The sequence below is a fragment of the Lissotriton vulgaris genome, chromosome 6 (assembly GCF_964263255.1).
Source record: "Lissotriton vulgaris chromosome 6, aLisVul1.2, whole genome shotgun sequence".
Lineage (NCBI taxonomy): Eukaryota > Metazoa > Chordata > Amphibia > Caudata > Salamandridae > Lissotriton > Lissotriton vulgaris.
In genome coordinates, this window is record NC_141694.1 from 1,006,814,039 (window position 1) to 1,006,831,119 (window position 17,081).

General features: G+C 53.3%; 1 protein-coding gene across 1 annotated transcript in view; it reads right to left on the reverse strand.

Annotated features, from left to right (window-relative positions):
- Positions 1-17,081, reverse strand: part of URB2 (URB2 ribosome biogenesis homolog) — a 966,667-nt gene that overhangs the window by 921,843 nt on the left and 27,743 nt on the right. The window contains exon 2 of the mRNA XM_086927065.1: positions 7,237-7,374. Coding sequence (XP_086783191.1) covers positions 7,237-7,362 — 126 coding nt within the window. The 5' untranslated portion in view covers positions 7,363-7,374. The remainder of the gene's footprint in view (positions 1-7,236; positions 7,375-17,081) is intronic.

Consider the following 17,081-nt stretch of genomic DNA (forward strand, 5'->3'; position numbering starts at 1 on the left):
AAAGTGAAGAGAAGGGATAAGAAAGAAACCAAATATACATACAACAGAAAGAATGGAGGACAGAAAGAATGGAGAGGGAGAAAACAATAAGGGTGGGGGAACACCTGTGAAAGAGAAAAAAAAAAAAAAGAGGAGAGGGAAAAGATGTGGGGCGGCCCGCCCGTCCCGGCAGAATAGCCTATCAGCCAGGGTGCCATAAGACAGTTCACGTCCACAGAAAACATTTTCGGCAATTGTCTAGTGGACAGTTGAGAAGCATCGGATCAGCTCACAGTTCCGCTGGATCACCAAAGACCGCCGACCTCCTCGGGGCGCCGTGTGGTCGCAGTCAAGATTGCAGCGGCATCAAATCCACTCGGCCTGCTCAGGTATTAGAGGTCTAAGGGGTATCCTCCATTATGTCCCCAGTGCGGTCCTGAGAACCAGTTGCTGTCACCACCTCCACCAGCGCTCTGGCCTCTTCGCGTTACGCCAGCAGGAATGCCTGGCTTACACGAATGGCCTGGCCTCCTTCACCGTCCAAGCTATTGCATTCGAGCTCCAGGGAGCCATCTTGTTGCACCACTACTCTTTGGGTGGACTGCTTGTATCGGTGGCCACACTTCACGGTCTTGCGCAGGGACTAGGGCTCCGCGGGTAGTCTGCCAGAGCCCTCGGGGGCCAGCATCCATTTCTACCCTCTACCCGCTCACCTCCAACTAGTCCCAGGCTGCTTCAGGGGTAGTGAAGTATTGGGCTTTGTCCTGGTGGATTACTCGAGTTTGGCAGGGTATAGCAACATGTAATTTAAGTTGATTGCCCGAAGCTTCTGCTTCACACCACCGAAAGACATTCTAAGTTGTTGGACTATGCGTTTGTAATCCAGAAAAATACGGATGGTGTGGTTCTAGAAAGGCTGGATCGCCGATCCGTCGGGTCTCTCGAAGGATGTGATTGCATTCTCTGTAGTTGAGGATCTTAGAAATTATAGTGCGAGGAGCAGCCACCACCGGAGGGGGGTCCTAGCACCCGGTGTGCCTGCTCTATCACAAAGCAGGAGGAGAGAGACGCAGAGGGGAAAGTCGTCCTAATCCATTTCTGCAGGAACAGTTCGGGTTCAGGGCCCTCCACCCCCTCCAGAAGCCCACAAAGCGGAAGTTACATCTACGGGAGCGCCCCTCTGCGTCCTCAGCGCGGCGCTCCAGTATGGCCGTTTTTTCTGTCAATTCCGTTAAGGCAGCATCAGGGAGGAGACCCCAGTCTCCAGGATTGACATCTTTTGAGCCGTAGCTAGGGATCGCTCCACAACTGCCCAGCAGGTCGACCTCCAGCAGGCTCACATCCAGCATAATTGGGTGGATTTTGGCCTGGATCCACTGACCTGAGACCTCTATGGCAGCGAGAATCTGAGTACCCGTGGGCTCGCCCGCGGAGCCTGCTGCAGCCAGCGCAGAGGCCCCGGAGGCTCAGAGCACGCCGCTGTGCCCTGGACCGTAAACTGGTCCATTTTAATATGTTGGTCCCCTCTTTGGGGCCTGTCTTTTCCATGCTAGCAGTCTTCTGTTGCCGGTATGTGGGCCCAGTTCCAGTCAATTTTGGCTCCTCTCCGATCTCCCCCTCCCCAAGTCCGTCCCAGTCTTCTCCCCACCGGGGAGATCTGGCTGGCCCTGCGTGCTCAGGCCTGGAAGTTCAGTGGCGTCCCGGGGAGAGTCAACGAGCGAGGGCCAGACCCGGAGTCACTGTGCACCACCCAGGGTGCCTGTGGCAGGTTGACACAGCAGGCGAAGCAATGTATGGGTCCCTGAGCATGAAGTCACTGATGCGGCCAGCTCCCCAATGCCTCTCGTCCCGGTCCGCTGCACCCAGGACTCTTTGCGCCACTCCCGGGGGCCACGTGCTCAAGGCGCTCCCATTTCAGAAGTTCTCAGGGTGTGCTAGTGGAAGTCACTGGGGGGAGGTAGCAGCAGGGCCCCCAGTCCCCCTCTAGGCCACTCTTGGCTGGTCAGGCTAACTCCTCACCTCTGCGCCCCTGCTCCCTGGGCCAGGCCATCCGTTAGCCTCGGCAACGCCCTCTTTTTGGGCTCCACCGGTCGCAGCCCGACTGTCGTTAAGGCTATTCCCAGGGGGCCGCGTCACCGCTCCCAGGCTCCCTCGGGAACAATCTCGGCAGCTCCAGCCTCCGATCCGTAACGCTGCCGCGGCCAGGCACCAGGCCCACCCCAGCAGCCACGAGGCCCAACACCTGCCCGTCGAAGAGCACGTGGCGCGTAGTCCTCTGGTGTGCCGGCCCCACTCTGCAACCTCATCAAGTTAGCTGCTGCAGGCCGCTAGATTCCTTTTTAGGTCTTGGACCGGAAATGCTGGCTTGCCAGCTTCCGGTAGGAGATCTTATGTTTCTTAGTAGTGGGGTTTAACCCTCCTCTCTCCTCCATTGGCTGGCTTCCTAAACGGAGGCCAGCCATTGGAGGAGAGAGCCCTCACTCCAATTTAGCCCCGTCTCTTTCGGATTCGGGGGCGTACATTTTGCTGTTCTTTCGCCAGTGACGTCATCCGTCACTCAGAACAACAAATACACGCCCCCGAATCCGAAAATGGCCGTGTGTTTCTCCGAGGCATTTCTGCCTCGCCTCGGAGAAACGTGGTCATTTGGGGCGGTCCTCCCTCACCGAAGCAGCAGCAGCAGCAGCAGCAGCAGCAGCGGCAGCAGCGTGAGAGACGGCTGTGGCGGTGAGCGAGTGGCAGGAGCGCGCGCCGGAGAGGGGCAGCATGCTCGTAGTGCGCGAGGCGGCGCGGGGTCAGTGGTAGCGACAGGGCACGTGGACCCGAGGAGTGTGTGTCTAGCGTGACCGGGTGAAAGCTGCCCCTGTGGACCGGTGGGCACCCCCTGAGCGAAAAGTCTTACACACACACACCCCCTCCCAACATTTCTTCAGTCATTTCTCAACGGCTGGAGGTGCTGGAGTTTCTACGGTGAGCATATTGTGTTTTTCTCTCTGTTGTGCCCCCAGTGCCACACCGGTACCCTCCCTCGGGTCGGCTGCTGTTGTAAACCAAGGGTGCCCTCAGGGCGCCGCGTTTGCCTCCGCGCTCCTTTCAAAAGAGGGCAGCCGGCGTCAATGCCAGGGGAGCAGAGCTGCAGAGCGGCGGCGGGGGGCATCTGGCCCCGCAGGCGTCCGGTTTCCATCATCTCGGTAGCGGCCATCTCCTCTCAGACAACCCCGGGACCCCGTCCGACCCTTTCCTTGTAATCGTGCATATGGCTTTTTTTTTTGCTGTGCAAGACGCGAATTTCCGTTATGTCTTGAGAGCAGCAGCAGCAGCCCGAGAGAGGAAGAGGTCATTGGGACAGAGGGGGAGGGGAGGCGCTGGAAGCTACCGTGCAAGATGTCCAGGTGATGCGCACATTATCACAGGTGGAGGACGGGAATTCGGGGGCTTGGAGGGTTGAGAAAATGATGATATAACAGTACCCGACTTTAAATGAAACCCCAAGTTTGGTGGCGGTATTTTACAGGAAAGGAAGGAGGCAGGTTGTTGTGTGTCAATGTCCCAAAGAATTAATTACCTTTGAAGGGTGTGTTTGGGGTGGCATTGTACGGGCATAGTCAGTCGACAAGGTGAATGGAATGGGTAGTCCACATGTCTGATTTTGAGGGCGGGGGTCTTCCTGGGTGGCAGGGTGGGGTGGGTTGCAGGGCTCGGATTGCCCAGGGGAAATGTGGCTGACATATTCCGCTAGTTTTAATCCCGAGGTCTATGATGTAGGGTCATCCCCCCCCCCTTCCCATCACCCCTTTCAACAAAGCGAATCAGGATTGATTTTTGGAGGACAGGAGGGGCGGGGAGAGTGAATGCATGCTGTCTGTGGCATCTGTGCAGCTGGCCTAGCCCCGAAGGACACGACTGGGGAGGCAGGAATCTACAGCCATGCCGCTCCGAGTGGCCATTATGCATGGCTAGGCTGAGCTATATTTTGCTATGCCGTGGTGTGCTTTGTAATGCGTTACAACAGTATGTTGGGTCAAAGTATCTTCTGCTTTCCATATATTATTTCAATGTGTGTATATGTGGCTCTGTGTGTGTGGCTCTGTGTGTGGGGGGGGGGCTCTGTGGGTGTGTGTGTGGGGGGGGCTCTGTGTGGGTGTGTGTGGGGGGCTCTGTGTGGGTGTGTTGGGGGGGCTCTGTGGGTGTGAGTGTGGGGGGCTCTGTGGGTGTGAGTGTGGGGGGCTCTGTGGGTGTGAGTGTGGGGGGCTCTGTGGGTGTGAGTGTAGGGGGCTCTGTGGGTGTGAGTGTAGGGGGCTCTGTGGGTGTGTGTGTGGGAGGCTCTGTGGGTGTGTGTGTGGGAGGCTCTGTGGGTGTGTGTGTGGGAGGCTCTGTGTGTGGCTCTGTGTGTGTGGGGCGGGCTCTGTGGGTGTGGGGGGGCTCTGTGGGTGGGTGTGGGGGGGCTCTGTGTGGGGGGTGTGGGGGGGCTCTGTGTGTGTGGCTCTGTGGGTGGGTGTGGGAGGCTCTGTGGGTGTGTGTGGGGCTCTGTGGATGGCTCTGTGTGTGTGGGGCTCTGTGGGTGTGTGTGGGGCTCTGTGGGTGTGAATGTGTGGGGCTCTGTGGGTGTGTGTGTGTGGGGCTCTGTGGGTGTGTGTGTGTGGGGCTCTGTGGGTGTGTGTGGGGGGGCTCTGTGGGTGTGTGGCTGTGTGTTTGTGTGTGGAGGGGGGCTCTGTGTGTGTGGGGGGGCTCTGTGGGTGCGTGTGGGGGGCTCTGTGGGTGTGGCTCTGTGGGTGTGTGTGGGGCTCTGTGGGTGTGTGTGGGAGGCTCTGTGGGGGGGTGTGGGAGGCTCTGTGGGGGTGTGTGGGAGGCTCTGTGGGTGGCTGTGTGTGTGGGGCTCTGTGGGTGTGTGTGGGGCTCTGTGGGTGTGTGTGGGGCTCTGTGGGTGTGTGTGGGGCTCTGTGGGTGTGTGTGGGGCTCTGTGGGTGTGGGGGGCTGTGTGGGTGTAAATGCAATAGGTCGTGCATTTGCGAGCGATTAACCTATTGGCATTGTAAATGACAATGCCAATTATTTAAGATTAAAAAAAAAAAATCATGAGCAATGCCAATAGCTCTACCTATAATATGCTGAGACCATTGCATTGTAAATGCTTGTTGGTACTGCTACAGATCGCCGCGAAGCCCTCCAATCGACAAGGGGGCTTACGCAGCAGCAATCCGCCACGATCTCAACATCGGGCAGCCAGAACCGCAGACCCAGTCACCGGCGCCCACCGCCGGAGGTCACCACTGATGTTTATCCGGGTGTCTGCTCGAACCAGCGTGGTCCTGGAGTGCCAGGATAGGGGCACCCAGTGTCCCGATGGCAGGAGGAATGCAGGATGTTTGGCAGACCCGCCACGGAGCTCTTAAAGTAGCGGCCGCCGCGGCAGCCATCTTGGTCATGCCCCCAGTACACCATATCAAATGCAGCTTTCCTGCTTACTTTCTTAGCAGAATATAGAAACTTGATGAATAGTTTATGCAAAGCTGAAAGTGAGCACAAAAAGCTGTAGAAGTCGAAAGCTGAACCTAAGCAGACATATATGTTCGGAGTACGATACAAAAGTTCAAATGTATCCTAGGTTCTTGTTGATATGCTCCTGGTGTTCTGTAAATAAGATACAAATAACGTGTCACACATCTAGGCTGTTAAGGGATTCATGTATGGAGTGTTCAGGTTGGAACAGTTCAGCGAAGTGTGCTTCAAAACTGTATCAAAATCCTAACACTGCCCGATTCACTTCACTTGAAACATATAAATATAGGAAATCGTGTACCACAAGATTCGCTGTTGCAGCAAAGGAGCCACAATTTAAAATGATGGTCAATACTAAATTAAACAAGCCCTGGCAAAGCCATTTGGTCTCGGCAAACCTAGAGCTATAGGAGTTGTCAATGTTAATGTCTTTTAGCTATATGTTATGGAGTGGATGTATGTGGTGTGAAGTGGAATTATGTGGGTTGGAGTGGAATTGTGTGGCATGGAATTGTGTGGTGCTGAGTGGAGTTAAGTGCAGTGTAAATATGTGAAATAGTGTGCATTGGAATTATGTGGCTACTAATTATGTGGTATTGAGTGTAGTAAAATTATGTGGAGTGGTATTGTGTGTTGTGGAGTGGAATGTAGTGGAGTGGAATTATGTGTTGTGGTGTAGTGTTTAATTTTGTAGCATGATGTGGAGGTCTGTGGTGTTTTGAACTTAAGTGTTATCACTGCCAAGAAAGGTGGCATTGAAATGTCTTACAAGTGGCATTGCGAATAGTTTACAATGAGTGGAGAGATTCAGTTATGGCCATGTAAAAAGATACATTTGAGAAAGGACTGAGTGACACCTTCAAGCATTATTTGCTTTTTTAAACCGCACAGTTGCATTTAGAAATATGTCCTGAATCGCCTTCTAACCTCCACAATTACAGTAACTGATCTACGTTCCTAATATTTATGTATTGAACACATGCTCTGCGATAGGCCCCACCGGGTGGGGAGAAAGCACGCCAGTTTGTCAACAGGAAATGTGCCTCTTTCAAGTTTACCCTTATAGCACAGTAATAATGTATCTGAGTAATCCTCACCCACTTCTGTATATTACATCCATGTGAAACTAACAGGTGTATCTGAGGCCACTTGTGCACGTTGCATCTTGGTGCACCTAACAGGGTATCTGAGCCCTGAGAAATGTTCAGCATTTGTTTTCTAATCAGGCTTGCCCACCTCTCCTCCCACATTTCAGACTCCTATTGCGTAGCTCCTGCGTCTCTGATGTAGCGAGATGTGTTCGGAGTGTACAGTATTTCTGAAGGGACACTACGATTTTGGGAGGATGGTAAGAATGTGGCTGGCTTAGCCGGGGTGGGGGTCAGTGGTAGAGGTCGCTGCGTGCTTGAGATTTTAAAAAAGTAGTCCCAAAATCATGTATTCAATTACCTCTAAGTAAGTTTATAGTAGTCGAGCGGTCGCTTGGGCTGCGCTAAAAATTGGAGGAGACATGAGCTAGGAATGCGCTTGGCAAATGAGAAGACCGTAAAATGGTGCGACAATAGTTGCAGCCAATGGCAAGCCTATGGGTGCACCGCCTTTAAGCCGAGACCTAAAAAGGAACAGTTCCGGTCTTTAATTGGTCAAATCAATGCAATACAACACTGTTATCAACTATACATAAAAACTCATGTGTGTACCCCAAACAAGCTGCGATTTGCTTAAAAGTGAAGAGCAAGCTGAATAGTGAAATTATACCTGTTCCTTATTTGGGACAAAGCACTGCTCTGAAATCCATGCGAAGTGGGCTATTTTTAATTTGTCATGCCAGGAGGTCCTTGGGCTCTTCAACTTCAGATGAATGCCAGAGTAAAGTGCTGCCATGGTAATAGCTTCCTGAAAAGAGATTTAAAAAAGATAACTTCAGTAAAACTTGATGGCCCGAAGAATAATTTAAGTTCAGAATCTAAATTGATAGGATGCATTTCCTGTTACATTACTACTCATGGTCAGTAAATTTCAGACTGGCTGCTCACAATTACAAATATTCTAAAGAACTAAAATATCAGCTGTGACAACTTAGAAAGGTCCCGATTTCCCTCTTCACTCATTCATGCCTTCTGCACAGCATAGTTCAACTCCATTCATTGGCACTTTCAGAAACATACAAGTCCACCTCTACAAGTCAGTCAGTCAGTCAGTCAATCACTTTTATTCGATTTATAAAAATCACAAAAAGACAAGATACAGATCATCAAAAGGCAATAAAATACAGCGATAAAATACATACAATTATAATACACAAAGAATGCGGATAAAAATTTCATGTTTAAAATTAACATATTTCATAGGTTCAATAAAAACAATATTTGTAATCATTTCTTTCATCGTTAAAAATTTCATGGTGACGATTTATTACATGATCTTAAAAATGGAGCACCGTGGCCAAGATGGCGGCGGAGTAGGACGTGCTTTTAAGTCCCTCCGGCGCCCGGCCTTTTACAGCTTTGTTATAGCACCCTGCCCCGTTCTCGGCTACGGCCTCAGAGTTCCCTTATACCCACTGGAGGTCCGTGCCTCGCTACCGGCTCTCCGCTGCCCTGCCGCTGTATCCCTGGGGGGGGGGGGGAGCAATACCCTGCAACCCTGGAGCAGGCGGCCCATGCAAACGGGCCGCGGCGGTGAGCTAGACACGGGGACCGGCTGGAGAAGGCTGCGCGCTGGGGCTGCGCCTCGAGAGGCGACCGGGAGCTGCCCGAAAGGGAGAGGTGCCGGCCTGGGTCCGGTGGCGGAGCCACGGAAGAGTCGGAGTGTCGGAGCGCCGGCTCGGGTGAAGCGAGCCTCTCGGCCCCGTGGGCCACGCGAACCCGAGGCTTGCGGCCTGGTAGTCCTGGAGGTTGCTGCCGAGACGAGGGACCTGCCCTGACGTTCGGCATTCTTGGGCTGCGGCCCCGCTGAGGAGGGCGAGCACACGCTGGGCGGCAAGAGAAGGGGAAGACGTGCATCAGCCCAGAGGTGCGGAAATCCAGCCCGGGGATCCCCGGGCCCACATCACGGACTGTGGGCGGCCCGGACAGCCCGCCCGGAGTGACCCTCGCTCCCCCCTTGTTGTTGGAGGGTGAGCGGCTGGAGGTATCGGGGAAGCGGTGATCTCCCTAGCAGCGTGGCGTTGGAGCCCCTAGAGCCTGGGTGGCGCCTGGAAAGGGGGTCGCCGGCGCAGAAATCGAGCCCGGGGACCGTGGGCCTAAGGTGACGGAGAGCCGAGCTAAGCACGCACCTTGCTCCTGGACCAAGGTTTGGTCAGTGATGGTGTAAAGTCGGGCGGGCGGCGCTACATAATAGTGGAAGGTGATCCCACACCCTGAATCCTCGAGCGAGTAGAGGCGCCGCAATGTCCTCCACGCTTCGTAAAGGGAAGCCCGGTAAGGATGGCCCTTCAAAGGGAGCCCAGCAACCGGCGTCCCCGGGGCCCAGCGTATCGCCTGGGCAAAAGGATGATGAGGCCCCCGCAACCAAAGCATTTATGGTGGAGCTTTTCGCTTCCATTAAGGAGGACATTTCCGAACTCCGCTCCCAACTAGCTTCGGACCTCCGCGAGGTGAGGAGGGACGTGGACGGTATCGGAGAGCGTGTAGCTACCTTGGAAGAACACGATCTAAATGAGGCGAGCGATATACACCAACTGCAGCAGGATGTAATTCGGCTCACGGAGCAGAACTTAGACCTCCAAGCACATGCGGAGGATTTGGAGAATCGTTCCCGCCGGAACAACATCCGCATGCGTGCAGTGCCCTGGGACGGGGAAGCAGGTGATCTACAGGGCTATGTTCTAGCACTCTTCTTGCAGATCCTGGCTGATAAGGACATACAGGAAATCAGGATGGACAGGGTCCACAGGGTCGGTATGCCTAGACGTGGAGGGAGTCCGCCACCCGACATTCTGGTCTGCGTGCACGACTTTCAGTTGAAGGTACGCATTCTTCGAAAGGCACAGGACATCCCATCGTTACAGTTCCGAGATCATCATCCCCAATTGTACCAGGACTTGGCAGCATCGACACTCCAAAAGAGGCGTGAGTTTCGGCGGGTGGCTACCTTTATCCGGGAATACAATGTCTCCTACTCCTGGGGCCACCCCTTCCGCATAATTTTCAGGTGGCAGAATAGATTGGCACAAATCCGATCTCTTCAGGTAGTGAAGGACCTCCTGGGAATTGAGGACACAGGCCCCTCCCCGGGAGGCGACAGCCCCCCGTCGCGGAGAAGACGGCGGTCCTCTTCATGGCATAGAGTGGGTCGGGAGACAGATCGGAGACGACCTGATCGTACGACCAGCCTACAGGAAAGGGGAGAAGCGGTGGCTTCGGCGACGGAGGCGGCCTCCCAGCATAGCTCCGGGGCAGCCTGAACACGGAGATGACGGCCAATTGGCGCCGGAGGGACACGTATCCTCAGGTACCGTGGGTAACTTTGTACTTTTTGGGAAGACACCCCGGACCGTGGCCTTTGGGGCACTCCCTGTGGTGCCCCTTCCTCACCCCATGGAGGAATCTACAGACTTCTATGCACTGGGAGAGTTAAGTACATTGTTTCTCCTGGTTTTTCTTTTTCCTCTCGTTGCTTCCTATTGTCCTGTTGGTATCAGGGTGGACCTAGGAATTCTTTGGGGGGTTGTTGGGGGTTTGGGGAAGGGGGGGGGGGGGTGGCGGGGGTAGTGTGGTGACAGGAATGGGGGGATGGATATGCTCTTTGTGCTACGGTGTGGTAGTTGTGTGTCTGCGGACAGTGTGCGTTGGACTTCTGGGGCTCCGGACATGTACTATTTGAATGCGGTGTGCTGGGAGGGATGTATGGGAGGTGGTATTGTCTTGCCTATGGTAACCGGTAGTGGGTGTGGAAAAGAGGGGAGGGGGGGGGGTGTGGATATGGCGGAAGTGGGTTTGTTGTGTAATGATGCCCCTTAGTATTGGAACATGGAATGTCAAAGGACAGAACTCCCCGCAAAAACGTCAGAAGGTGTGGAAATATGTGATTGACCACCAGCTTGATATCGTGGGTCTCCAGGAGACTCACCTGGCGCGTAGGGATGAGCTGCGCTTACGACACAAACTCTTCCCCCTCGTATATAGGTCATCTGCTTCTACGAAGCATAGGGGAGTGGCCCTTATGTTTCGTGCAGCCCTCCATTTTCAGCCTATGAATGTCCGCAGCGATAAGGAAGGCCGTTGGCTGATGGTGAAGGGTCTAGTCCATGGTAGATGGAGTACTTTTGTTGTGATGTATGCCCCCAATACGGGTCAGAATAGCTTTCTCCAGAGCCTACTGCCGAGGGTGGGGGACTTTGCTGAGGGACACCTGTTCCTGCTGGGGGACTTCAATTTAGTGTGGAGTAGGGAGTTGGACAGCTCTGGTACCCAAAGGGCTGATGCAGGTTTATTCTCTGCAGAGTCACAGCGGATTCTTGGGGAGATGGGCTTAATTGATGGCTGGCGCTCCGTGCACCCCCTGTCCCGAGATTACACCTTTTTCTCCCACGTTCACCACTCCTACTCCCGCCTGGACCACATTTTTCTAAGTCAAGCCCTCAGGGGAGATGTCCTCGACTCTAATATATTCCCGCTATCTGTTTCGGACCATAGTCTACTAGTGGTCGGACTGCGCTGGTCACCGGCGGGTGACGGACAACGAAAGTGGTATTTACCGGCTTCAGTAGTCAGGGACGACGCCACCAGCAAGGAGCTGCGGAAGGGTATCGGACTTTTTTGACCTCAATCCTGTGTCCGATACGTCAATATCTACCACTTGGGACGCTTTTAAGGCATCCATTAGGGGCACTTGCCTAGCTCTCAATGCTAACCTCAATAAGATGAGACGAAAGGAACGAGAGAAATTGGAGTTAGAACTTGCTGCTCTTGAGCAAGCCCATAAATTAAATCTTTCTAGGTTGACCCTTCGCCCCTTGACGGCGATCAGGGGGAAATTGAGGGCCCACTACAATAACAGAGCAGAGTTTACCTTGTTAAGACTACGACACCTCTAGTACTCCCAAGGGAATAAGGTGGGGAGGCACCTGGATCGCCAACTTCGGGACAAAAGGGAACGGGATTATATAGGAGGGGTCTGGGCCTCGTTGGGTGCGCTTCAGCACCGTGATGTGATTAAGGCTGATCTCTTTGGCCGCTTTTATGCGGACCTGTACACGGGTGACACACTTGATTCCGATGCCCAGTGGGAATACCTACGAGGTTTGCCCATCCCGCAGGTCTCTAAAGAATGGAACGAGCTACTAGCTGCTCCGTTCACTGGCAGCGAGGTGCTTGACGCCATCAAGAGCCTGAAACTTCATAAGGCTCCGGGGCCAGATGGCTACACCGCTCTCTTTTACAAGACGTATGCCACAGAAGTGTGCGATTTTCTGGTTTCCCTTTTTAATGACATGGCTGACTCTGGCACCTCCACCGGCTCGCTGGCTGAGGCCGTCGTCTCAATTAAACCCAAGCCAGGGCAAGACCCTACTCAATGCTCCTCGTTTCGCCCGATAGCCCTACTTAATATCAACGCCAAGCTATACTCCTCGATTATTGCACGTAGGCTCCAGGATTTGATGCCGGCACTCATACATCTTGATCAATCTGGATTTATTAAGGGACGTCAGACCCATGACAATACCAGACGGGTTGTCCATCTGATAGAAAAAGCTAATAGGTTCCGGATCCCAGCGGTGCTGGTGGGTCTCGATGCTGAAAAAGCTTTCGACCGTGTGGACTGGGGCTTTCTGTTCCACACTTTAGCTGCCTTTGGCTTTTCGGACAAATTAATCTCGATGGTGAAGGCAAATTACAGCAGCCCCCGCTCTAGAGTGGCCATCTATCTGCATTTTTCTCGCATTCCCGTGGCACCAGACAGGGCTGTCCTCTCTCACCCCTGCTCTTTGCCCTGAGCATTGAACCATTGGCAATGGCAGTGCGGGAGCACGAGGAGATACGGGGTCTTCCCTTTACCGGGGAGCAGCATAAAATCACCCTTTTTGCGGATGATGTACTGCTCTCTATTGTGGACCAGGCACGCTCTTTACCACATTTCCGGGAAGTATTATTGTGCTTTGAGGAGATGGCCGGTTTTAAGGTCAAGGTCAATTATGACAAGTCTTATGTGTTAAATCTCACGCTTCCGCCTGCAGAGGTGGAGCGAGTGCGGCCTCTCACCCAGTTGGCCTGGGCCTCCAGTTCCATTATGTATCTAGGGGTCCATCTGACGCCCACGATTGGGAAGTTATATTCGGCAAACTTTCCGCCGCTGTTTGCTAAGACCCGGGCGGACTTGGACCGGTGGAAGCCCAAGTACTTGTCGTGGTTGGGTAGAATTCATGCCATTAAGATGGTCCTCCTCCCCAAATACCTGTATCTTTTTCAGGCGCTCCCTATTCCCCTCGACGTAGACTTTTTTCGTCACCTTAAAACGCAGATGCTCCGGTTCATTTGGCTGGGGGGGCCGAGCGCGGCTCTCCTTCACAACCCTGCGACGACTACGGGGGAAAGGAGGTGTGGGTCTTCCCGATTTGCATCTGTATTACAAAGCAGCACAACTACGGGCTCTGGTAGAATGGTCCCAACAAACCTCGGAGAAACACTGGTTACACATGGATAGGAGTATCGCTGGTAGATCAATCTGGGACCTGGCCTGGAAACCCAAGAAAGACAGGCCCCAGAACGCTTACATTAGTACCCCCACCAGTACTACATTGAAGGTATGGGATTCGTTGGCCGGCGATGATCGCTGGACCACCTTTCCATCTCCGTTGACGCCTATGCCCTTTAACCCGGAGTTTCCGCCTGCGCTACAAGAGGGCCCCTTTAGGGTATGGAGGGAGGGGGGATGTAGGGCTTTAACCCACTTATTCCACAGCTATGCTCCGCTGACCTTTGATAACTGTATGAGGGATTATGATGTCCCACAGTCAGAACGATTTCACCATGTCCAGCTGCTCCATTGGGCCATGTCACCCGAGGTCCTAGATGGGGCTACGAGGCCTCCCTCACCCTTTGAGGCTTTCATCCTCCGGACCTCTGCCATGAAAGGTGTCATTTCCTTTCTTTACCAACTACTACTTACCTCGGCAGTGTCACCTCGTCCCCGCTACATGGGGCAATGGGAGGAGATTCTGGGGCAAGATATCTAGGACAAGGAATGGGAGGCACTGTGGCGCGATATTGCAACGCACAACCACTCGTTGGACCTAAGGGAGGCCCACCTTAAGACGCTCATGGACTGGTACTTATACCCGTCCAAACTTCATCGTATATTTCCGGCTACCTCTGACAGATGCTGGAGGGGCTGTGGTCTGCTTGGGGACTTCCGCCATATTTGGTGGGATTGCCCGGTGATTCGCCCGTACTGGGAGGAGATCCTTTCCCATATTAAGGAGATCCTTGGGTACCCGTTAGAGGACTCTATAGCCTATGTCTTGCTGGGTCTTCGAGACCCCGTACTTGAACATCAAATGCGTGCGGACAAACAAATTATGTGGCTTTGTCTTGGAGCTGCCAAGCTAACTCTGGCCGCCGCTTGGAAAAAACCGGAGGCTCCGGCGATCTCCTTATGGCACGCAAAGCTATGGAAACTGCTTAGCATGGAACGAATGGCGGACATCTTCCTGGGCAACTTCAAAAACTTTCAGTACCGCTGGGGTCCCTTGGTTCGGTTTCTTTCCAAAGGTTTACCATCTGCTGTCTGCCCGTCCTCCGTGAGAGCGCTCCACCTGTTTCAGGTCTAATGCAGGAGCCGTGAGAGTGAATGATGAGTGTTGCGGTCACCACCACTAGGGGGGATGGGAGGGGAGGGGGTTATTGTGTGTTTTTGTTCTTACTCGTTTGAGGCACCCACATAGATGATTGAAGCCTTTCAGATCCGGACACAATAACTATCTGAGCACAGGCAGCTGCTCCACCCACTGATGAACCTTCAGGCGGACGAACTTTTGGTACTGTACTTACGCTGTGACTGCTCTTTCCCCTGAGTATTACTCTGCTGCTATGTCCGGTTGTGACTTAATATTGCTTACCATCACTGCTAAATTGTCTTTGCCTATGCCCCTGCGTGGGAAGATGTGCGGGATTGCCGCTGTTTCTTTCTTTGTTCTTTCTCCTAAACTGCAAAATAAAAAATTTACAACAAAAAAAAAATGGAACACCGGCACTTGCTAAGATAGTTCAGTTATAATGTGTCCGTGCCGTGCATTGTTATGCTTCTTGTTTAAACGAACTCCTGCCACTAAAAAGCTTGCTACATGAAAAGTTACGCGTGCACTGGACAAAAGTTGTAAAAACAAGAGCGCTGGCCTAACCTGTAAGAAGCCAGCCTCCCGGAGAATTGGTAATAGATATTTTTTCCCGATTGGTGCATAATGTTCGCAAAACATGATAAAATTTAATGTGTCCTGTAGTGAAAAGTGATCGCAATCACAAGGACTTGCGTTAACAGGAGTGTCCCACGTAGCATAGGAGCCCAACAAAAAGTGTATCAAATTTAAACGAAATCTGGTTAAAAGAAAACAGTGAAATGGTTTGGTTACAAAAACTAGGTAGGGTTCAAGGCCTGAAGCGGTGATAAGGGCATAGTTTCTTCTAACAAGCGTTTTTTTCACCTCTACCTCCTCCCGCTCTGCCATAAATAAGTTTATCAATGTAGATTTTATCACCGTAACATCCTCTTTTTTGATCAGATCTGGAGAGTAGAAAAGATCTTTGCGCCCCACATATAATAACATAGATTTTACATAAGCCAGCCATGGGATTTTTTGAGCTCCATCCAGGGCTAGACAGTCTTTGAGGATCAGATGGTTTAAAGAAATTTCCTCGTTAAGCCAGGTTTTTAGCCAACAGATAACAGGGGCAGATTTTATTTGGTCTGTGACAAACCCAATGCCTAACTCTGAGTGTGTGGTGAAAGTGGGAGTGGACTGGGGGACTGAAATCAGCGATCTAAGACATTTGTTTTCCGCCTTCTGGATGATATCAGGTTTTGTGTATCCCCAGATTGAAGACCCATAGGTGGCTATAGCCAAACATTTGGCTTTGTACTCTTTAAGGATAGCCTCCATTGGTCGTGACCCCATTCTTTTAACAAAACTCAGGAGGGCTGCAGCAGATCTTACAAATAATAGAGAACCAGTACCACCTCCTCATACAAACAGACACCAACGTAATCACTTACCTTTAAACAAAGCTCTCCAGCACGGCCTAAGCTCTCAATACTGATAGAACTCACTATCTTAAATTAGTGATCACTAATAACCTCCAATGTGCCAGTGTCCACAACAAGATCGCGGACATACACAACAGCTTCAGCACCCATCCGACCCACGCCACGACCACAGCAACGCCGCCCACTACCACCCTCCGAGCCTGGACCCCGATCAGCACCGAAGACACCATCCGCATGATGAACTCCGTCCACTCCGGATCCCCGACCGACCCCTGCCCTCACCACGTCTTCAACAAAGCCGACGCTGTCATCGCACCCCACCTGCGGGACATTATCAACACCTCATTCGACACCGCCACCTTCCCCGAGAGCTGGAAGCACGCCGAACTCAGCGCTCTACTCAAGAAACCTACGGCAAACCCCACCGAACTCAAGAATTACCGCCCCATCTCTCTACTCCCGTTTCCAGCCAAAGTCATCGAGAAGACCGTCAACAAACAGCTGGCCGCCTTCCTCGAGACGAACGGATCCCTCGACCCCTCGCAGTCCGGATTCCGTGCCAACCACAGTACCGAGACCGCCCTCATCGCCGCCACCGACGACATCCGAGCCCTGATGGACAACTGAGAAACAGCGGCCCTCATCCTCCTAGACCTCTCCGCGGCTTTCGACACGGTCTGCCACCGCACCCTAGTGCAGCGCCTCTGCAACGTCGGAATCCAGGAGAAGGCACTGGAGTGGATCATCTCCTTCCTCGACGGAAGAACACAGAGTCCGCCTACCACCGTACAAGTCAGAGGCCACCGAAGTCATCTGCGGCGTCCCTCAAGGATCCTCGCTGAGCCCTACACTCTTCAACGTCTACATGAGCCCCCTCGCGGCCATCGCACGCCAACACAACCTCAACATAATCTCCTACGCCGACGACACCCAGCTGATCCTCTCCCTGACCAACGACCCCGCCGCCGCCAGAGCCAACCTGCACGAAGGGATGAAAGAGGTAGCCGAGTGGATGACGACGAGCCGCCTGAAACTGAACTCAGACAAGACGGAGGTCCTCATCCTGGGCTCCTCGCCCTCCGCCTGGGACGACTCCTGGTGGCCCCCCGCCCTGGGCACCGCACCCAAACCGACGAACCACGCACGCAACCTGGGCTTCATCCTGGACTCCTACCTCTCCATGACCAGGCAAGTCAACGCCGTCTCCTCGTCGTGCTTCAACATCCTGCGCATGCTTCGGAAGATCTTCTGGTGGATCCCCACGGAGACCAGGAAGACCGTCACCCAGGCCCTCGTCACCAGCCGACTGGACTACGGCAACGCCCTCTACGCCGGAACCACCGCCAAGCTCCAGAAGATACTCCAGCGGATCCAGAACGCCTCAGCCAGACTCATCCTCG